The sequence below is a fragment of the Sturnira hondurensis genome, unplaced genomic scaffold (assembly GCF_014824575.4).
Source record: "Sturnira hondurensis isolate 20B ecotype Veracruz unplaced genomic scaffold, ASM1482457v3 Scaffold0008916, whole genome shotgun sequence".
NCBI classification, from domain to species: domain Eukaryota; kingdom Metazoa; phylum Chordata; class Mammalia; order Chiroptera; family Phyllostomidae; genus Sturnira; species Sturnira hondurensis.
This window is the reverse complement of record NW_028081547.1, coordinates 549,772-573,216: the sequence shown is the minus strand read 5'-3', so window position 1 is coordinate 573,216 and position 23,445 is coordinate 549,772. Positions and strand designations below refer to the sequence as shown.

At 43.9% G+C, this 23,445-nt stretch overlaps 1 protein-coding gene across 9 annotated transcripts in view; it reads left to right on the top strand.

Moving 5' to 3' along the window:
* Positions 1–23,445, top strand: part of KCNMA1 (potassium calcium-activated channel subfamily M alpha 1) — a 728,885-nt gene that overhangs the window by 420,578 nt on the left and 284,862 nt on the right. For all 9 annotated transcript variants that reach the window (XM_037056365.1, XM_037056367.1, XM_037056369.1 and 6 more), the window contains exons 4-5: positions 15,205–15,298; positions 16,134–16,245. In XM_037056365.1, the coding sequence (XP_036912260.1) occupies positions 15,205–15,298; positions 16,134–16,245 (206 nt within the window). The remainder of the gene's footprint in view (positions 1–15,204; positions 15,299–16,133; positions 16,246–23,445) is intronic.

Sequence of the window (23,445 nt, the reverse complement as noted above, 5' to 3'; positions counted from 1 at the left end):
CATTCCCAGAATGCACTGTGTCTTCTTGTGCCTCTAAGTTTCTGCCCACACTTTTCCCTCTGCTTCAATACCTTGTCCTACCTTCCTCCCTTCCCTGACAAATTTCCGCTCATCACTCAAGACCTCAGCAGTTGGGCAGAGCCCATCTTCTGCTTCCAGAACCCTGTGTTTCTTACATGTTTGAGTGCTCATGACTATTATAGCTCAAGTTACATATATTTACCATTTGCCAGCCACTAATGAAACAACATTTAATAACTCATTTATTCTTCTCAACACCCTGAGGAGGTAGGTATTTTCATTTTATATATGAGGAGGCCGAGGTACAGGGAGATTAAGTAACATGCCCAAGGTCATACAAGGTAGCTAGTGGAATTTTAGGGCAAGACACTCGTGCATTATGCTTTCAAAAATTAAGATCCAGGCAGGCTCCTCTACTCAATGGAAAACTACTGAAGAGCAGGGAACCATGTTTGATTGAATGTTACTTTCCTGAAACCAGTATAGTGCCTGTCACAGAAGAGGAACCTTGGAGATACTTGTTGAATGAATGTACAGACTATTATATTTTTATTTGAAACTATAATTGTTTTGAAAATGTGTCACTCACCTTACACCTGTAAGTTTTTAATTGATAAGAGGGAATAAATTGTGATCAAGTGAAAACAGCTGCGTGTAGAGGCGTGTGGCGGCGGTGCTGGGAGGAATCCTGTGTTTCAGTCCTGCCTGCATTCCTCCGCACCTCCCTGTGGTGCTCGAGTCCGGTGGTGTTCAGCTCCTGCTCATGCACACTGGCCCGGGCGCCCTCTCAAAACTGTAATCACACATACAGGGGACAAGAAAGCTGGGCTCTAGGAGAACAGGGAATACCTACTTCCCTCTCACTAGTTTCAGTCAGAGCCAAGAGGGGGAAATTGTGAGTTAGGGCTAGACTACACCATCTTTGAGTCAGGCTCAATGTGTCAGGGATCACAAGAGGTGGAAGGGGATGTGGAACGGGGGAGGAAACAATTGCTGTGCAAGTGGGCAGTTCACAGGCAAGTAGTTCTCAGATATTACATGTGGCCTTGCTAGCCGAGGGCAGATTGATGCCTCCCTACTCAATCAGTATTTCTTATTCCATTAAGAACGTCAGAGCTCTTTTTTTTTCTGATTAATCGATTTTGATGAAAACACCTTTGGGGAATCTCAGCTGAACTAAGCTTCCATGAAATGCTCAGGGTACACGTGGCAAATTCACTGGCAACACGTGTTTCTTGTTGAGATGGAGAAAAGATGACTTCCTTGGGAGTGAGTTTCAATTCAGGGTCGTATGTGGGTTTTGGGGGTTTTAGTTGCTTAGCATTACCTACCCTTGTATCACCCCGAGCTTCTGTGACCGTTGGGTTCCTTCAATGCCGTGCTGTGCTTCGGGAGTCACCATGAACTCTGTAACCAAAGTGTTCAGGATGTTGGCACCTAACTGTCTCTTATTTATTTGACCAGCTCAGCTCTGCTTCTCTAATGAACGGTAACCACAGGAAATCATGGTGTGTATCTTTATGTAACTGATGCCTTAAAAATTATGGTTGATGTTAAAGACTCTAATGAGGTCACTTGTTGAAGCTATGGCCATTATAAAAAGACGCGCATATGAAAGGATGGCCAGGGAAACCATCTCATCAGACAACGGCCAGTTCTGTCCTCACCTTGCCTCTCTGTCTCTCCCTCCTTGTCCCCGAGCTGCCTCTGCTCATGTGTAACGCCAGTGCTCTGTACAGTGTTCTGTTTATAGTGGTTTGAACATTTTTCTGCCCGTGTCTTTCATTGCTGAAGTAACTCACCTCTCTCATATCGACTCTTACCCAGGAGCCGCACTGCAGACTCTTTGATGTAGGTCTTTTCTGCATGGCAGCCAAGGCCCAGCTGTGGTTTTCACTGCATGATGCAACCTCACCCCTTCGGTTGTCGCCTCCAGGTTAACCGGAGCCTTTCCCTGCACTGCCCATGCATGTCATGTGCTTTCCTCCAGGGCCCGGACCTGAATGTCGTGAGCACTGGGCGCATGCATGGAATTGACATGGCGAGCATTCTGATACACTGAGACTTAGGGTTCTATTTGGACATCCTTGTGGGACCCCCATTTTGCTGTGATACCACAAAGGCTGCCTTTGAGTTTTCCCTGGAAAACTCAAGACTAGAATGTTGGGGAAGAGAGACATACATCTGTTTTTAGGCGTTTGCTGAGCAGAGGCTAACACTAAGGGGTTTAGAAGCGAAGGGCAGTTTTCCAAGTAGCCACGGACCTGGTGATCCGCCCTATAAATTCCCAGTGCTGCGTGGATGTGCCCAAAGTTACCGGTGTTACCGTACTTTTCACATCTTTCTGAACAGTATTACCTAGTTTGGTTTTGTTTAGATCTAATACATGTTCTAATGTTTAACTTTAAAAAGCACCTCTTAAGGTAATGCCCTGGGAAATAATAAGCATTGGCCTTTGTCTTTGTGTATTGTGTAAACAGAAGTGTCACTGGTACATAAAATACATAAAAATAACTTTAAAGTACATAAAACAGAAGTGTCACCAATTCAACTTTAAAATACATAAAACGGTAGTGCTGTAATGACACCATATTCCCGTTGAAGCATGTTGGTATTGCATTCAACATTATTGATTAGAAATTGTGACCATTTTCTCTCTTTAAAATGTATTTCTTTTATTTATTTATTTATTTATCTTTAGAGAGGAAGAGAAGGACAGGAGAGAAATATCAATGTATGGTTGCCTTTCGTGCGTCCCCTGCTGGGAGTTGGCCTGCAGGGAACTGGCCTGCAACCCAGGAATGTGCCCTGACTGGGAATCGAACCGCGATCGTCTGGTTCACAGGCCTGTGCTCAATCTACTGAGCTACACCAGCCAGGGCCACTTTAAAATGTAATTTTGCCGTAGGGCTGTCTAATGACTTTCTTTAAAACTGCTTTTTTAAAAAAAACTTGTGTTTTATTTCTTCCTTTATTAGCAGAATGCACTTTTATAAACAGGATGACCAGGATCTGTTTTCTTACTTCATTTTCTGTTATTTCATATAATTAGATGCTTTACCTTTTGGACATACCTTGGCTGTAAGCTGAACCCTGATCATCCCAGGGTAGGAGTCCGAGTTCCTGGAGAATTCCTGGTGGTGCTGGCTTGCCAGAGCCCCTCAGATTGAAACTCTGCAGGAAGCAGTCTTCGTGACACAAAATTGAAGGCTTCCTATCTTGGTTTTATTTTTTCCCATGAATCATGTTTTTCCTGTATTAGGAGGATTTAGTAGATTGAAGCTTTTTCCAGATACCCCTTTTCCCTGTTCTATTAAACATACCCTGTTTGCCCGAGAGAAACAATTTGCTTAGAGTTCCTTAGCACGTGCTTCGACAAGTGTCAGGGTCCTTTGAGTGGAAGCATTTCCCTACTGAGAGGAGCTCGGATGAGTTACAGTGCGGAGTGGGGGATCCCGACCGGCATGCTGAAATGCTCTCTTGTGGTTGGAGCTTTCAGCTGGGGGTTTGCTGAGGAAAACCACTGATTCTCCTTTGTGACATTCTTCAGTAAAGAGAGGACCCATTCCTCTTCCTCAGAAAAACGCACTGCTCCCAGGTAGAATGAGGGAACTTCTGAAATCCAGCCTAGAGTGGGGATAAGTGGATCCATACATGGAGACGAAGGAGAAAAGGGTGAGAAATCGGCCTCCTAGGGGCCTCCCTCATCCCTCACAGAGATGTTTTTGCAGTGATAGGGAAAATAAATGCCAGAGAAAATCAGACTTATGGCACCAGAATTGAAAAGGGGAGCTGCAGGAGGAAGGAAGGAAGAAGAAACTTCACCCCAATGAGTATTAATTAGTGATGTTCCTTTCTAAATTTGGACCCAGAAGTCAAGTGGATACCACTGACAGGGTGGGAAGAGCTCACGTTGCTACAGAATGAGCAGGACAATTTTCATGAATAAGTGATTTCCAATGCTAATCAGAAGCAAGTGGGAAAGAAAAAAAAATGCAGGAAGAGAAGTGTTCCAGGAGAGAAGTTATTTTCATGAAGTAGTTGAGAAGGAAATTAAGAGTGTATACTTGAAGACATGATTGGATAATCATAGGATTTAAGAAGCCCTTACCATTTCCCCTGTTACTGATGACAGTTTGTTTCTAAAGGGAACTTGCCACATCTGATTTCCACGGGGCTGCCAGTCTCCACTGCCAGGTCCTTTGCTGGCGTTCCCCGAGAGTGACGCCTGCTTTGTACTCGGCAGACTCAGGACTTCCAGTCAGTACCATCGAGGGCTCTCCGTTTTGGCTGTGAGGCTGCTGGGCTCTCGACAGAACTCCTAAATAGGAAAACTTACACAACTTTCATGCTTCAGCTGTCAGCCAAAGACAGAGCTAAGAAACAGCTATTTTATTCCCTTGGGTAAGAAAGGTTTAGTTGTTTTCTATGCCAGTTGTCAGAAGGACTTGTACCAGGTCTTTCTCTGTGTCTTCATAAAACAAAACCACCTCAGGATGTCAGAAACAAAGCTATCTTAATTATCCTTTAGCATCAGATTTGAATTCACATGGAACTTTTAACTAATGGCAGTGTCCTCATGGTGAGTATGTACATGTGTTTTGTGACCATGTTTTCTATTCTTCAAAGTGAAGCAGCAGATAAATGGCACAACTGTTTCTTTACATAGTTATTGTTCCCTACATGCTCTTGGGCCTCCTAAAATCAATGCCAGGCAGGTCTTCAGTGTTACCATTCTCTGTAAGTGTAGCCATTGGAATATGACCACTGATGGGACCATGTGCCATTGCAGTTGGGTCCAGGTGCCATTCCAGTTGGGTCCAGATATGGCTGGGAGAGCAAAGTTGAAACTGTGGTAGGTCTCAGAGGCTGCTGGCCAGATTTTGGAGTCCATTGGAGAGAATAAGAAAGGGATCTGTCTCAGGCCCCTTCTTTACCCGCATCCGATTAGCCTGCCAGTCTGGGACCCAGAACAGGCGGGGCCTGGTAGTGGAGTCAGTAGTTTTGGCCTCTTCACTGTAAGTCCTTGCAGGTTGACCCATAGCAGAAAGGCATGGTTAAAGCCAGGTTGTCCAGGTGTGTACAGATTATGTTGAAGTCAAGGAGGATGATAAGGATGGAAGTGTAGGGAGACTAATGAGTGACCAGGGAATGCCTAAGAGTCCAAGGCAAACATTTGAAGAAGGCTCAGACAGAAGAATTTTGAAGTCTATACCCAGTAAGAGCCCAAAGAGGTCCCACAATGATTTGAACCTGTTAGGCTGTGGGAATCCCAATACACATGCTCACATGCTCAACTTTGCTCTGATTGTAATCCTTTGCGGATAGATGGCTCATGCTTCTTAGGAGCCTCTGCCATTCCCTGTGCCACTAAGAGAGCTTCTTACATGGGAAGGCTCAACGCAGAAGTGCCTTGAAACCTCGCCCCAGGCTGCTTCCCCATGGTTGCTCTCTCCTTAGGAAATGAGGACACCAGACAGTTGCTCACCAGTGTCTGGAAGCTGGTTGTTGGTTATTGCTGGTGAGAGAGTGTTCATGGGCTTCTTAACACGTGGGTGATAACATTTACTATCCGGAAGAAAGGCACTGGAAGCAGAAGGCAGCAGTAGGCTGAGTCCACCCCACTGTTTCCTCAGGTCTGAGTTTTTGTAGGCATGAGGGTGGTTCCAGGTCTTCTCAGAGGTCTTCTCCCCACGCTGGGCACCATGTCTGGCTTTCCCTTCAGACCTGGGACTTCTCTTTTCCCATTCTCCCCTCCATTCTAATCACCTCGCCCAGGCTGTCCCGTTTTGTGGGTGGTCCCGAGGAAGGTTGGGGTTTGGTAGAGAGCACATATTTGAGCAAGAGGGCTGTGGATTGTGCACGTGTGCATGTGTGTGTGTGCCCACCCACACGTACCACCCCATGCCTGTACGTGGCTATTTGCCCCTGCCCTTGAAGAACTGTCAGTCTGTTTTGTAGTCTTTGTGTTTGAGTGTGCGTGCATTAGTAATTATTTGAATCATCTACTCTGTCATGTCTTAGTAAAGAAGCATTGCTAGAGAAGAGATGGCTAGCGTCAGTGGAAGCAGGGAAATGAGGGAGTAAGAGTCAGTCAGTCATGACTCTTCACACAGTTTAGTCTGCAAACCAAAGCAGCACTCATTTGGCAACACTCTGTTTTATGTAGTAGCTTAACTCTGATTTATTACATAAAAGTTGCTGGCAAGTGTGAACACTAATTCTACTCTGGTAACAACTGTGATTGAAGTAATTGTAGTCTGTAGACAAGCTGGAGAAAACAAGCATTAGTGGGAAGGTTGTTTTGGACATCATTGTAAGAGTCCAACAGAGAAGAAGTACATAATCTTATGGACGTAGAATTAAAAGAGATATTTAGGAGACATATGACTGGGTCTTCCCCCTGCCTCCTCTCCAGATCCATGCTAAGCCAACCAGGCAAGTGAAACTTTCCTCTGCTAAAGATCAGGGAAGAGAAGAAGAAACAACCTCCTGTGGCCACTCATTAAAGTGACTCATGGCTTTTTCTGTCAGGAAATTTTGGTTAATTGCTTAATATTTATGAGACCGTGTGGCTGCCCTCATGAAAGATAATTTTCCTGGTCTTTCTTCTTTAATATTACCCAAAGTTAGTGCTCTGATGCATAGAAGCACACCAGACGTTAGCTCACTGCACATCCTATTGGGCATTTGAATTATATTACAGCGTCCAGTAAGGAGGCGATAAAGCAAATACAAATGGAAAAAAGAAATGAGATATGACTGATTCCTCTATCAGGTTTTGTCCACTTGTAGATTGTGTTTTCTTGGCATTTTTTTTTACAAACAGTTACAATCACTGTCACTGTTAACTTAGTTTTTAAAAATAACAATTATTTGTTCAGTGTTTGTTTTTTACTCATAATCTGATTTTATCCTCACAACAACCTTTAAGGTTTTATCTTTACTTCCAATTTACAGATAGGAAAACCAAGGCTTGACGAAGTCAAATTATTTATAACCAATAGAGTTGGGTTTTTAACTCTTCCATCGAACTCCCAAACTACCTAACTGCTAATTACTCTTGAGGTCAGCTTATAACACCCACATTTTGCTTTTGATTTACTTATTTGGGTGCATTAATGGATGAAAAGACATGGAATAAAGATGAGAAGTCTTGCGACAAAATTTAGAAGAGCTCTATGAGAAAGTGGCAAAAGATTTCATCATCTGAGTTTCAAAAAAGAAATGGTCTGTGTGTTTCATTGAGAAATCCAGTGTGTAAGGAACTTATGTGCTTTGTTCTCTCCATCAGCAATCTGTGTAATTTTCTTTGTTCTCTTAGAAGAATGCTTAATTATTAGGAATAAGTATTCAGGCAGATGCCTTGAGCCATACATACAACTGCTCAGAAGTCTGTTACTGCTATTGTTCCAGGAGTGGCCACATCACTCAGAGCCCAAGAAGAAAGAGTGAGTGCATAGGATTTGAAAGAGTAGTGAGGGTCTATATACCAGCTATTCTTTTTTTCCAATTAATGTCAACATGACCCTAATGAGGCATATGTTGCAGCTATTAGATCACATGTCATCAGTTGAGCAGAGGCATAATTAGAAGCCTGGTGCTGTCAAAAAGATTAATAAACCTATTGATACAAACCCATAGGTGAAAATTTCCCAGCAAAACCACTTCAACCATCTGGGTTGGGATCACGATAAGTCAATACTGCAAGTAACACGAAGTATTTTCTACTCATGGTAGAACCATTAAAAATTCTAATGAAAGTGTTTCAAGATAAAACCAAGGGTAGAGTCAAACCAAGGGTTGACTCTTGACTCTCCTTTGCTGTTATTATTATTAGCATTGATTAATGATCAAATACAAACTTAACCACGAATGCTAACATCTTAGGCAATGACTATTCCAAGATGTTCTAAGACAAAGTCACAATGGTGATCAACAGAAGAAGCTTCTTCTGTTTGGTAAATTTAGTAAACCCTACACAACTTATTGAACACTGGTCCCATCCAGTGTGAACACCAGAAGCACCAACACTAAAAAGACATGCCTTGAAGTACAAAGCTCTGACGAGGTAATTTAAATGGGGCCACTGACAGAAGCAAAAAGACAAAGCTTTCCACTTGGACCCATTCAAGACCTGGACAGTCCTGGGGTACTGTCTAGTTTAGAAGACACTGTTTTAAAGAAGATTATTGCTTTCTCAGTGACTAATTAGTATCATGTCATTCACACTGAATTCACTATTGTTACTAGCTTGTGAGATTTCTCTGAGACTTAAAATTATATGAATAAAAACTGATTTCTAATTTGGAGTACAGTTGACTCTTGAACAAAAGAGAGGTTAGGGGCACTGACTCCCATACACTCCAAAATCTGCATATAACTTTTGACTCCCCAAACCTTAGCAACTAAGAGCCTGCTGTTGACTGGAAGCCTTACTGATAACATAAATACTCAATTAACACACATACTGTATGTTATATGTGTTATATATTTCATGCTTGCAATAAAGAAAGCTAGAGAAGAGAAAATGTTATTAAGACAAGCTTTAAGAAGAGAACACACATTTACAGAACTGCGTGTATTTACTGAAAAAGATACACACATAAGTGGGCCCATGCAGTTCAAAGCCCTGTTGTTCAGGGGTAGCTGTACATTGCAAAGACTTGCTTCCATTTAAAAATTTCTTGGTCTCATAGTATTCTGATTAGTTAGATGCCTTTATTCCTATTTTATTTCTTTATTTTGTAAATAAAGCACTTTATTTATTCAATAAATCCAGATATTATTAAACCTCAAAATTACTAAAACCTCCAGTTACTGCAATTTCATCTCTTTGTTACATAGATTCCATAGTATTCATAACTATATGATATCACTTTAAAAATTTTGATGGAATGGAGTGGTATACAAAACTTATTGATTGTCTAGTTGATAATTAGAAATGTTCAAAGTATCTAAATATAATCATTCATTACTGTGTTCTTTCTTGTTCTTCTAGAATAAGAGAGGGTGAGAGAACTTTGGGGCATCTTGAGGGTCATCTGTCTTTAAGCAGATGGACAATTGGGAATTATTTCTCCTTAAGCAGAGGAGCTTGCCCTCAGCTGATGGGGTCAGGCTCCATGATGCTACCATTAGGATCCTGCCACTCAGGGTCCCAGCGTGGACTTCTGAGGCTTAGCAGTGTCCCGCGTGACAGCCTTAACAGAGCAGCAGGGTTAGGTGTAAATCGGATAGGTCAGCTTCCTCTGAATTTTCCCAGACGGTTCGACAAATGCATGACTTTTTCTAGGACAATTTGACCACTTCCTTAAGTCAGACCACCCCCACTGTTTTTGTGTAAGCTCAATACCAAGCTCTGTGGATAGTAGATACTATGTCTTGTGTTCTTTTTTCTTCCCAAGGATGTTGCATCTCCTCTGCAGAAGTAAGGGGGTATGGCAGGAAGGAAACTGGGTCTCTGTCCCAACTCCACCACTCCGCTACCTGATCTTGGGTAGGATTCTGAGCCTCTGCTTCTCTCTGGTTGCAAAATGGAGATTGTCACACAATAATCTACCTTATTTTGTCAAGTTATGAGGACCAAATACAACAGTATATGCAAACTGTATGTAATTGCCAGGTATTATTATTCTGAGTTGAATAATAATCAGTAGTATAAGACTGTTTAGAATTTCTTGCTCCTAATGCTATAGGGATTCAGCGATGGGAGAGGTCAGTGAGGGCATGAGTATGTGCCAAGCCACACTTTCAGTTGGCCTTGAATGCTGCCTAAGCTTTGGACACAAGAGGGAGGAACATTTGAAGAGGTGGCGAAAACGCAAAAGCATGGCGTTAGAATTAGGAATATGAAGGTCACATTCATGAAGTAATGAAGGTAACAGCTCATGGTAGCAAAGGGTTTGACTGGAGCATAGCAGAATAAAACATTTTAAAAGAGGAATATAAACTGGGAGATGTGGAGAGAGGCTGGGTTTTAGAGGTTTTTCACAGCCGGGCTTAGAGTAGATGTGTGAGGCAGGAGGGAGCCATGATGGTGGGTGAATGACATATTTTAATTAAATTAATCTGGCAATATTGCAGAGGTGAGACTAGGAGAAGAATCTGGAATCACTGAGCTTTTTTTATTGATTCATGTCTGTGGTGCTGTGGGCCTGAACTCTGGTGGTCCATTATCCTGGTGGGAATTGAACAGGCTCCATCCAATTTAAAAAGGGACTAGCCATAAGAGTGAGGAGAATTTAAATTTGGGAAATTATTTCTAAAAGTGCTGTTTTGTTTCTTAGCTAGTCCCTTCCCTCTCATGTGATTATTTCTTAAATCATCTCGGTTGTTTGCTGTTGTTGTTGTTGTGCCTAAATTACTTAACATTTCTTTTTCTTGTAAGTGATGGTCTTTATAACCTCCCTCCACCTATAATTCGTCATTTTTCCTTTAAATATTAAACTAAAAATGTGCTGCTTGGGCACTGTCCAGTTGTTAATTGGAATGTCGTTGGTGAAGCTTGCGTAGCTGTATTGTAATTACTTCCCTGTGTTGTCTTAATTTTTTCCCCTGTGTTCACATCTGAAACTGAAAATATCTGTTCAGCCTCTTGAGCTCAGCAATTAGTTAAGTGGGGTGCATGCAGCTGGTTACCCGGGGGCTGTCTCAGATGCCTGATCACCTCCGTTCAGGTCTGGATGGGGATCTTCTCAAGCAGCAATGCCAGTAGTGAGTGTGTAGTTGCAAGAAAGTCCTTTTGGAGCGGTGGTTCCCCAAGTGTGGCCCCCAGATGAGCAGCAGCATCTGGGAAGTCATTAGAAAGGCAGACTCTCAGGGCCTTACCCCAGTCTCATCAAATCCGGTGGTAGGCCCCACCCGAGTTTCAAAAACCCTTCCATGTAAATGCCAAAGTTTGAGTATTACAGTCCTGAAGAAATCTTCATGGGGTTGGACAGCCAGACTCCAGCAGGGAAAATAGGCTTCAGAAAACTCCAGGGAAGTTCCAGAGGCTGAGTAGAGAGGGCAGTGACGTCCTTCTTGGAGATGATGCAGACAGGCAGAAGAATGGCCTCTACAAGTAGATTTTTGTCTTTAGCCCTTCGCCTTTTGAAAGGAAACCCAGGTAGCTACAGCTTCCCTTATGCTTTAGAAAGACATGTTCTTAGTCAGTCTTCAGGAAGGACTGTTGGATTTTCCTACTCATGGATACTATGTTGTTAAACTGATGAAGAAAGAGATATATTTCCCACTTTGCTTGGATCTTATAGAGATCCCTCTATAGAGAGAGCCAAATACAGAGATATGCTTACTTTGAGAGTGAAGAGGGAATAAGAGTTTATATTTCAACTCTATCTAATGCTGAATGTTTGTCCCATTAGAAGCAGATCCCTTTGAAGTTGTTTTGAAGGTGCCCGATTCTCGAGTGCCGGCCAAAACACTAAATGTGTCTAAGGTTTGAGTATTACCCTTGATCCATGGACTTTGGAGCTGAGGAATGAATAGTTCATCGGTTTACCCTATCTTGTGTCCTCTGATTACTAGGTCATTAATTAACCAAGAACAATGTAGGGAAAGTAAGTTTTCTGCTACTAGGATTAGAACTAGTGACCTTATTTCTGTTCTTAAAACTCCACCCTTTTTTTGTTTTTTTTTTTTGCCACATATGTCCCTAAAAAAGCCTATTCTGATGTGAGCATGTTTCATCAGGATGACAATTTAAACTTAAGTGTGTAATCCAGAGTCAGTTTTCTCTATAGTTAAAAAAAGTAATTGTTTTGTCTTGCTCCTGACGTTTCTGTGAACCTAGACACGAAACTCCTACTTTGTCCAAGAAGGGAGAGGAGTTTGTGTTCCGTTCTCCCATCCTACCGTGAGCACTAATCATTAAGATAAGGTCTCTGTGGGAAGAAAATAAGTCCTGGATGATATGGCCAGCCTTTTTGTTTGTTAAATTATGTAGCTTCTTTCTATAAGATCGGTGAACGTCTCCATGGGTCGTGTCCACATGGGGAATGGAAGGGTGGGGCTTCAGAATTTCCCCTCCATGGGCTCTAATTGTGTGAGTCCATGGACGACAAGACTTAGAGGATTTATCTCAAAGGGGGTCCTGATAAATAGTCTGTTGCCACTTGAGAAAATTAGGCAGGCTGTTTCTCCTTGGGCTGTCAAGGCGAGTTAAAGAGCTAACAGAGTTGGAAACCAGACTCTGATTGTTCTGGTCCTACCTGGGCCCCAGGGGCTGGCCCTCCTTGGTGGCTGAATTTCCTCCACTCCCTCTTCATCTCAGCAGTTACTCATGTTGTTGTGAGCTCCAGCCGGAGGAAAAGCTGCCAGCACCAGCAGCATAATTTACTCCCTCGATTATTTCAGCTCAAAGTCTAGGACTCAAGGAATGATATGAAACAAGGATGAAATCTGCTGTAAATTTAATTTTTAAAAAAAGGTCTATTATGGTTTCAACATTGTTCTCTGTAAATCAGGGGTACTGCTGAGATATATTTTTCGGCACTGTGCCTTTTAGCACCTGGCTTTCCCATGGTTGCCTTTGGGAATGGGCAGCATAGGAGGGAGCAGCAGAGACGACAAGGAAGGCCAGGAATAATGGAAAGAAGTTGCTATAGCCTGAGTCCTTGTACTTTTTTGAACACCTGCCTCCATTTATGTTGAACCCAAAAGTCCTCAGTGGCACTGAGATAACATCTCTTCCACACACTATTCTAACCTCTTCCACAGCATAACAAGTACTTTGTCTCCAAGATGCATGTCAAGGTAACTACCAAATTAACCACAGAGGCCATGGAATTAATAGGCGCTAGGGAACTCACAGTGTCTCAGATATGCCATCGGTAACTTCACCAGTGAGAGTAATAGTAAGGTTATCATTTGGCCTGGTGACGTGACAGTGGCTTTTTCATAGTAGACTTGGGAACCAAGATTTTCTCTCTGTTCTGTTGTCTGAATACACATCAGTCTTGATGACTGTAAATTTATTTATTTATTTTTAAAGATTCTATTTATTCATCTTTAGAGGGGAAGGGAAGGAAAGAGGGAGAGAAATATCAATGTATGGTTGCCTCTCATGCATCCCCTGCTGGAAACTGGGAACTGGCCTGCAACCCAGGCATGTGCCTTGACTGGGTATCGAACTGTGATCGCGTGGTTCGCAGGCCGGCACTCAATCCACTGAGCTACACCAGCCAGGGATGACTGTGAATTTATAATGCACAGCTAAGTCACTGGTGGCACACGTGAGGATGTGAGTGCAGTGTCTGCTAACAGAGCTCCCAGCCCTCGCGCTCTCTCTCACACACACCCCTTTAACTTGTCGTAGCGCATCATACCAGTGACTCACGTAGCACAGAGATGCATGGGCTTTCTCTGAATCCCTTGGGATCTCTAGTGGATTTCTGGTCAACCTAGTTCAGGTACTTTTTTTCGCCATAGCTAGAGTAGCTAAGAACTCGGGCAACTGTGAACCTTGGGGGTCTTGTTCTTGAATGAAAACAAAATGCCCTCATGGCTTGGGAATTGCAGAAATGTCACTTACTCACTCTAGGTCTGGATTTTCCTTTTTTCACTTAAATGAACACCTGTGTAGGAGAGCCTGCAAAGAGCAGTGGTAGGCTGTGATGTTTAGCTTTTTCTCCTGTCTCCTTTCAGCCCTGGACTAAGCAAATTCATGCTGTTTTTCCTCCAACTTCCCTACCTTATTGAAAACCTAGTGGTTGCCATTTCCTTTATAAAAGAACTGTTTTTCGGTGTTTGTTTTTTGTTCACTTCGCTGAATTTGTAAATGCAAATGTAGATTACTGTTAATGCTTTTCTGGAAGATTTTCCTCCATTTGTGATTTGGGAGATGACAAAGGGCATGCTTGACTTGTAATAGAGATGAAGAATGGTTAAATCCAGTGCATGTCGTATGATCGGAGAGTCCCACAGACTGACCCACCCTGGCCCTAGGTGGGCCCTGCATTCCCATGCTGCACAGATTCCTGCCTGTTGAACAACTTAGCCTTGTCCTTACAGAAGTACAACTATACCAACTGGTATTGCATACAGTGATTTCCGAAGTGGCAAAGCTCTGACATCCAAAATCCCGCGTCCTGCGCTTCTCACGCTAACCCTCTCCTGGCCCGGAGGTCCATGTGGCTTTCTGTCTGGGGAACGTATTTTACTTCTCCCCATACTCCCCTCTTTTCCTCTTCACCTTCTTTATGTTCCTGGCCTCTGTGTTACCATTTGCTTACTGATAACAATATACTATGAATTTTCTTTCACAGCTTTGAGATGCTTATGAGGCTTTTCTGCTTCCCACCCAGCCCCAAATTTGGGACTTGTCACACACTGATCCTCTGATCGGTTTGACGCGGGAAAGCACACGGAAGCCACGTACCAGTTTGTATAGTAGTACCCTTTGGAACTGCCTACTCTTGAACAAAGTAGAGTGTGCTGGGGTTCGCAGTGGCTGCTTGACACACACAACACCAATTAATCTGCATGCCAAAGCATAATAATAAAATTAACCCTTAGAGTACTGCTTCAACATTTTGGTTTAATGGCCTTGAATTTTACCAGTTGGGCAATGCTGCTTTCCCTTGATCTGAGTGCTGTGTGCGAAGTCCATACGTAGTCTAGCCAGAACATCCACCAGGATCCTCTCCTTCATGGCTTTCCTGAGATGCTCCTGGCTTCTTTATTGGTCATCAACTGATGGCTTTTAAAAGGTTCAAATCATGCCTCTGTGTTTCATTGAAAATGGGCTCCACTTCCAATGAGCGGGAGGGTGTGGGGAACTGTTTTTAGCTTTGTGATGTGTCCTCTAAAAGGAAGAAGTCAGTTCTTTAAGGGTTAATGTGAAATTAAGGAATTTGGTAGAGTCTCTTGCTTGTCCTTCCTCCAAGGTGTGTGCATGATCTTTCAATTTTTTTAGCTCAACTGTTGAATGATGATAAAATTCTCTCTATATATATGTATTTAAAATTACAGAAAGAAATAAAAGAACAAAAGACTGAATGGTTGAATGGAAAGACCCCTTGGCAATGCTTGCTTGATTATCACAGGGGTAAAGAGACCAAATGCTTTATTTCATGGGTATCCATTGTGTCCTCTCCCCCGAGCACCACCGCTGCACAGCCTGTGGGAGACTTGGTGATGCTTTTCATTTACCCTTTGCTTTTTCTTCTTCCTGTCCAATAGCCCCATAGAATCCTGCCAGAATTTCTACAAAGATTTCACATTACAGATCGACATGGCTTTCAACGTGTTCTTCCTCCTCTACTTTGGCTTGCGGGTGAGTTGGAGCAACACTGCTCAGTGTGACGACGGGGGGTGCAAGTCTTGTTCCCAGGGGCCATGCTCCACCAGTGCCCGCCCTCGCAGGCAGACAGTGCCCAGTGTTCCCAGGGAAGACAGCAGACCTGCGTTCTGATTTCCAGGCTCTGAGAGAGCCTCGTCCTCAGCCCACAGTTTTCTGAAGTACATGTTAATTGTGTTCACAGGGGGAGAGATAGGGATTTAAATAACTATTATACCTCCACCAGCCGACTTTTTCTGCCCTCTATTCAAACAGGAGGACATTGTTCCCTTAATAGAACTGAAAAAAGGCTTTTTGACCTTAAATTTATGTTTATTCATGCTCATTTAGCTGAATCCTGGGAGAATAGTAGAATCAGGGGGTAGAGTAGCAGATTTGGGGGTGAGGGGTGTTCTGCTACACCCTGTTCATGACAGGAGCCGGACAGAGGTGGGTTACAGAGCTATGTGTGCGTGCGCACATGTGTGTGTGTGTGTGTGTGAATGAGTGCATCCACATATGCTTTATTTGCAGTTGTGTTTACATTAGAGAGTCTAGTGGAGGTGAGATCACTCAACCTTACCTCTGATGCAGTTGAAAACCATAGAAAGATATACTTCCTGAGCTTTCTCCAAGACTAACCTAGTCATTCTTTAGAAAACACTATCTGAATTCTAAGACAAAAATAGCATGTAATTGGTATAGATATGAAAAGAAAAGAACATCTCATTCCAGACCCCCAACAAAAACTCAAATGTAACCTTTGGCAAGAGTCTATTTTGAATGCTGGCACCATGCTTCTCATTCTTTTTCTCTCTTTTCTGTCTCCCAGTTTATTGCAGCCAACGATAAGCTGTGGTTCTGGCTGGAAGTGAACTCTGTAGTCGATTTCTTCACGGTCCCCCCAGTGTTTGTGTCTGTGTACTTAAACAGAAGTTGGCTTGGTAAGTCGATCTCTCTGCCTTTCTTCCTGCTGGTTCCTGAGCCATGGCTGGAATATGGACTCTAGGGCTGGGCTGTTTCAGAGTGTTGTGTATTAATGTAAACAACTCTTGGAGTTTTAGAAGTTGATGTTGACAGTTGTCTTTGGAGCACTAGACCACCAGGATTTGCACAGTTACTGCTTCCGGTAATGCAGTTTTATCATTGTGGAAGCCTAGTGGTCATTACTGTCACAGCCTGGACCTCCACGTGCATGGGTCTGCCACTTTTCATTCAGCCTGGAGTCAGGACTGGACAAATGAACCTATGAAGTCAAGGCCAACTTTCCAGGTAGCTGGTTCAGGTATCTGCTAAGGTTGTCTGCTAAAAGATTCTAGATGCTTCTTAGTTTTAGAAAGACTGGATCCTGCATGGATATTTATAGTTATGAGTTCTTTTGTGGAGCAGGATAAGGTGAAGCCTCTTGAGTCACCCCTCACCTTGAAGAAGATTGAGCTCCCTTCCTGTGTTAAAGGAAGAGCTTTGGCAGCTGCTGGGTTCACATCTCACTTCCCATCTCTGCTCAACGTGTCACTTCCTGTATCAGGACAAGGACAGTTTGGTGGGAAAAGTAGCAAGCTCAGAGGATGACTATGGCAGCGCGTAGAGATAAAGCTTCGAGGTTCTCTCTGCTGCATTTCATGATTTTCTCAGAGGATTTCTGTTGCTCCTCCTTCTACCGGGGAGGGAGGGAGGCTGAAACAGGACTCAGGAATATTTGTGGGTTGCACCTGTCTTTATGTTCAGAATTTTTGTCTTTACATGATTTTTTCAAATATATATAATGTATATAATAGTCAATATAAACATTCAAAGATGTATATATAAAGAAAATAGTAGTCATCTCTTCCCCCTGCATCCATTGCTACCTGCTCTCTGGGGTGCTCAGTGCTAATAGACTTCCACAACTTTCCTTCATACTCGTTTCCCAATAGAAAGTATGTCACATATAATAGTGTTTCCGAGATGGAGGTCTTTGTATAACATAATTGTATCAACCACATTGTACTGCAATTTGGTTTTCTTACTAACTAATGAATGACGGATGTCCCTGCAGCACAAAGTTCCGTAGGTGGTTGTACTGCAGTTCATTCAGCCATGACCCGGATGACGAACCACCTGATTGTTTTCTTTTCCTGCTACAAATAATGGCCTAATCCACATATTTGTACAATTTTATTTCTATAGATAGTTTCAGGTTCCTGGAAGACTTGCTGGATCGAAGAATATGTGTATTTTAGTTTGTATAGATATTGATGGATAACATTTCAAAAGTATTGTGTCAAGCAATGTGTTATAATATTCTTGCTAGCACTGTTAACTTTTATATACATAGTAGCAGATATTTAAGAAATAAGCATCTTTTATATATAGTATATGTAATAATCACATACACACATGTGTGTATGTGTTATGGCTCTATTTTTCCAATTTTCACAGTAGAATTTACTCATTTTCTTGAAGGAAGAATCTTCATCCTTGATGTGAGACATGTTTGCTTAGACTGGGTTTTTGAGCCAACGCGATGAGACCATTTGGGCTGCACACGCATCTGAGGAGTGTCCTCAGTTGGCCCTGAGTGAGCTCTGAGGCCAAGGGTCCTGGATGTCTCAGCTTTGCTGTCAGCTGGCTTTGTGACCGGGGGACTCACTGTTTGTTACTTGCCTGTTGTTTCTGATCTGTAAAATAAAGGTTGGCCTAGGTGATCTCTAAGGTTTTTTGGTTTTTGTTTTTTATCTCAGGAAGTCTCTAAGATGCTTGTATTAGTAACAGCTGTTGAGGAAAGATGGAAAGTTAGTGAAATTAAATCACCAACATTGCCGAGTCAAAATTGTGCATGGGCTGCTAACCGGGGCTTTTTCTAAACCACCCTCTTGTGAAGATTACACACACACACACACACACACACACACACACTTAAACAAAGAGGTAAGGAGTGAAGGACGAGAGAGAAGGAAGAAGGGATGGAGGGAAGAAAACTGAGAAAGAGGGAGAAAGGAAGGAGGAAGGAAAAGAAGAGGGTCAGAAGGGGAAAAGGAACGCGCCTTCTGTTCCTGGCTGTGCTCTAAGGACTGTGCACTTGAACAGACACTTTCCTGGACCCTCAGTTTTCCCATCTAAGAAATGGGAGATTTGGATTAAATTACCTTCTGGGCCTCATACTTCATGAACCCTAATTTTGCGTGAGGGTCCATTGTCCCCTGGTCCCTGTGGTCCTAGATGATTGAGGCCCCTTACGATGGTGATGGAGACGTCCCTCCTGGGTCTCACCCCACATTAAGAGTGTGAGGCCGAGTCTCCTCCTGTGGGTGAAATGTACCCGGGAAAGTCTTAGGGTAGGGGCAACTTGGGCATTCTATGAATCCATGCCTTCCTGTGGATAGTTTAATCCTGATTTTTGGAATTGTGTTCCAATCTAGTGAAAATCTATCAGAGCGAACAGAAAAAGGGAGGGAAAAAGGAAAAGGAATAAAATGAGATACATTTCCATCAATTGTGGCTGTTCTTTAAAAACGGCTCTAAAATGTGCTTCAATTTGTTCATTAATTGAACAGTATTTATTAAGCACCTCCTATGTGCCTGGTACTTTTTCAAATCATTAGGAAACAATAGTGAATCAAATAGACAGCATCCTGCCCTTTAACATAACAGAGCGGGAAGAACAGGAAACTAGAGGCCTAATAAACAAGTATATTATATAAGGTGTTAGGAAGCAAAAATGCTATTGAAACTGAAGACATAGACCCATGACCTTTTGAGCTCTGTAGAAGAAAACACTTTAAATAGCCTACTTTTTGTTCTTTGGTAACTAAGACCTGTGGGTGAGATTCAAAACTGGTCTGGCTGTTAGGAAAGGGAATTCAGTATCCTAATATTTCAAGGAGGTTCCACGTCTGATTTAATACATGGGTTATTACACCGTGAAACAATGATTGAACCAACGAGCTGCCAGAGACAAAATGAACATTCCCACGAGGTATGGCATATAAAGTAGAAGGAATAATCTCGTTAAATCAGGCATTTCCAGAAGTGCTGCTGTCCTCTCTGAGGTTTAGGGGAAGATGCTGGAAGCTGAAGGCTCCCCTCGTTCTCCCGCACACGCTGCCCGAGGCCTGCCCTGCCAAGGACAGAGGGCTGGGCTGTCCGGGCACTTCGGGGGGTAAAACACAGTGGGGGCCGTGACCCCTGCCCTTACCTTTCCCACAGCATAACCCACACCATGTTTGATTCCTTGTTATTACTGTGGGGTTACATATTATATAGTTCAGTATTTACTTAACTTTTGTGGACATTAATTATCTTAGTGCATTTGCTAATGCCTTACTAATAACAGCTAGTATTTATTCTGGTTCTGCTGTGTTCTGGGCACTCTGATGAGCCCTTACATACATGAACTCAATCCTCAGCAAACCTAGGAACTAGGAATTATTTTCCCCATTTTGCAGGTTAGAAAACGGGCTCCGAGAGGTTGTCTTATCCAAGGTCCCATTGCCTGGAAGTGGTGAAAGGGGTGATTTGTTCCAGATGTGGTCTGACTTTATGTCCATACCCAGGCCACGCTCCTCTCTCTCTGTCCTTACCCTTGAAAAATTCGGGGTTCTGAGGACTAGGTGGGGGTGACTGAGCTGATTTTGCTGCTTATGTTGGCACTCCTCCATCTCTACTCACTCACAGAGGGCTTCACTTCAGGCTGGCAGGCAGGGAAGAGATCTTAGTGAAGAACACCCCCCGTGTCTTCTTCCCATTCCTCCTTTCCCACGTCCACTCCCTAGAGCTGCCACTAGGAGCAGGGCATACAGGTGTATCCTGAGTCCCGGGTGCCTTAGCCACCTAAGGAGCAGAGCTTCTTCACCTGAGAGAGAGGGACAGAGGGCTGCGGCCCATCCTTGGTCAATAGGGCAGAGTGGATCGAAGCCGGTGGGTCTGGGCTCCACCCCCTCAGTTCACATCTTGGCCCAGATGCTTTCTGATGGGTCACGTTGAGCAAGGTCATTCACTTGTCTGAAACTCAGTTTTCTTACTGCACAATAGGGGTATTAATAGCACCCACCCCCTAAGGTTGAAGTGCAGATTCAGTGAGGTGATGCGAGTGCAGTACCAGATACACAGGACGAGTTTAGTGACCATCACGGGCCCCTCTGTCTGACCCACCTATCGTACTTTAAAGTGCTAGGGAAGAAAACAAACCAGATGGAGCCAGAAATAAGGCGGCGGGACATGAGGACCTCCATGTTGGCAGGCGGCAGGTCGCTGCTTATTTTAATTCCTAGTCCCACACACCAGCTTATTCATTTTTGTTTCTCTCACCAAATTTTTTCCTACCTCACTGAAATAAATGTACCCTGGAATGAGAGCTGTATCTTATTTTAAGACTTGAATAACATGCTCTGGGGAGAACTCTTTTGTCTGTCTCATTCTTTGGGGAACTGTATCCCCAAGGTAGGTCAGTGGGCTGTGTCTTCTTTGTGTGTTTGCATAGTTTTGTTGACCGTCATCTTGTGTGAGAAAAAATAGTAATGCACTCACTGGCCAGTCATTGAACCTGTTTTCATGAGCATCTACTATGTGCTCAGTGCTGGGATGGGAGGAATATGCTTGGCCACACTCTTTCCTTGTTTCGTTGTGACTCTTAACATTGTCTGTCTCATTTTCTCTGACTGATGAAATCTGGGGCAGGTAAGGAGCCACTGGCATTGAACTTTGGTAAAAAAAAACTGAACTTGGTTCTCTAGCTCCTATTAGACCTGGCCTTGGACCTTAGACTTTAGAACCTTCCACAAACTCTGCTAGAAAATAGAAAACTCTGCTAAAAATAATAGAAAAATGAATTAATACCCAGTAACAGGGCAATTAAAATGATTTAGGCTATCTACTTATAAATATATGCCTGGGCAGTCCTTTCTTTTATGTCAAACGGTGATAAAAACAGGCTCATAAAAAAAAGCACAGGTTCTTAAAAACAACAACAACAACAGGACAAAACATAGTTCCTGTTTGAGACCAAGGGTTTAATCTAGTTTTGGAACCAAAATAAACTCATGCAGCAACAGGAGGTAACACTACCCGCTATGTAATTAAGTCCCTCATTGCGAGGTACAGACTGGAAGGGCCCTTCGAGTTCAGAGGGGAGAGAGCTTATGTGGGTGGGAGGATGCAAGGAGCCTTCTGGGAGGAGCAGGGTCCTGCTGAGGCTGTGGCGGTGGGTGAGCGGGCAGAGTGGGAAACAGTGCAACTTTTCCGTGTGGAGGATAGCAAGTGCCCGTGGATGGTAATGCCATCCTAGATAAGAAGTGTCCTTGCCCAGCCATCAGCCTCACAGCCCTGCAAGATAGATGTATTGGTTTCTTCTTCTTGCAGTAACAACTTGCCACAAACTTGGGGTCTTAAAGCAACACAAATTTATTATCTTGGAATTCTGTAGGTTAGAAGTTAACATAGGTCTCTCTGGGCTAAGATAAAAATATCTTCAGGGCTGTGCTCCCTTATGGATGCTCTAAGGAAGATTCCACTTCCTTTTCCAGCTTCCAGGAGCCGTCCACACTCCTTGGCTGACAGCCACTTCCTCCATCTTCAAAGCCAGCAGTGGTGGGCTGAGTCCTTTGCACATCTCTCTGCTTTTGCTCTCTGCTACTTCCCTCTGACTCTCTTTTATCCCTCCCTCTTCTACTCTTAAGGACCCTTGTGATTACCTTGGGAGATAATTCAGGGTAATCTCCTCATTTTAAGGTCAGCCGATTAGCAATCTTAATTGATCTGCTACTTTGATTGCCTTTTGCCGTGCACTGGTAAGTCACTATATTCATAGGTTCCAAGGATTAACATGAAACATTTTGGGGAGCCGTTATTCTGCCTACCAAAAGGGGCATTATTATTCTTCCCACTTTGCCAAAGAGGAAACTGAAATTCAGAGGGGCCTTGCCCAAAGTCGTGGCGCCAGGAAGGCTTAGAGCAGCGACCCATCCTGCGGTTCGCCTGCCAGTGGTCCGCACAGCCCTTGGCGTCCGAATGCTCAGCAGGCACCGGGGGGTTGGGGGGGGGGGTCTGCACCCTCCCCTCTATGTGAGGAGACCCTCGGGGAGATTCTATGTGGAGCCTGAGGCCTTCCCTATATACTCACTTACATATAGTGGGGTTTTGTTTGATTGATTAATTTTCTTGGAAACAGGCAAATTAGTTTACAAGTGGCGCCGAGGTCTGGGTGCCCTCCCCGTGCAGCTGCAGAAACTGAGGGCAGCGTGTTAGATGGACCCCTCCCTGCTGAGAACCGCTCTCTCTTCAGGACTCACGCTGCCTTTTTNGGGTGGGGGGGGGGTTGGGGGCGGGGCTGCACCCTCCCCTCATTGTGAGGAGACCCTCGGGGAGATTCTGTGTGGAGCCTGAGGCCTTCCCTATATACTCACTTACATATAGCGGGGTTTTGTTTGATTGATTAATTTTCTTGGAAACAGGCAAATTAGTTTACAAGTGGCACCGAGGTCTGGGTGCCCTCCCCGTGCAGCTGCAGAAACTGAGGGCAGCGTGTTAGATGGACCCCTCCCTGCTGAGAACCGCTCTCTCTTCAGGACTCACGCTGCCTTTTTGAGTTTAGTTAGAAGATAGAGAGAAACCAGAATTTTAGAGTGCCAAATGAGGCTTAGTGGCGTGTCACCATTTTCCCAAGGAGAGCAACATGTGGGGTCAGAACACCACTTTCCCCCTCAGTGGCCATGTTTCAAGGGCTCATCGCGGTCTCAGGAGTCACACTGCTGTTCGTCCACTTCAGAAGGCTCTCGCTCCAGGGCCCCTCCCGTGCTCAACGAGCCCCGGGCCAGGTGAAGTGAGCTTGGTGTCTGGACCTGACATTGACCAGCCCCGCATTTGGTAAGAATAATCAAGAGGGAAAGTGTTGACCGGCTGTTTTCCGACACCAGTTATTCTCAGTGTGTTGAGATTTAAAAAATAAGACAGAATCAGGGAGTGGAGGCAGCCCCTTTGGGAGAGCCCCAGACACATCCCTGACCGCCAGCCTCCCTTCGCCTTAGATTTCCCGGCCCAGCCGTATCAGGCTGCTGGGTGGCATTTGGCGGCTGCCTCTTCCCTCGTGCTGAGCCGGGAGCGAGGTTCTGCTCTGCCTCTCTGGTTACAGTCCCTTTCTCACACCACGTCCTGTGTGAAACCTTCCC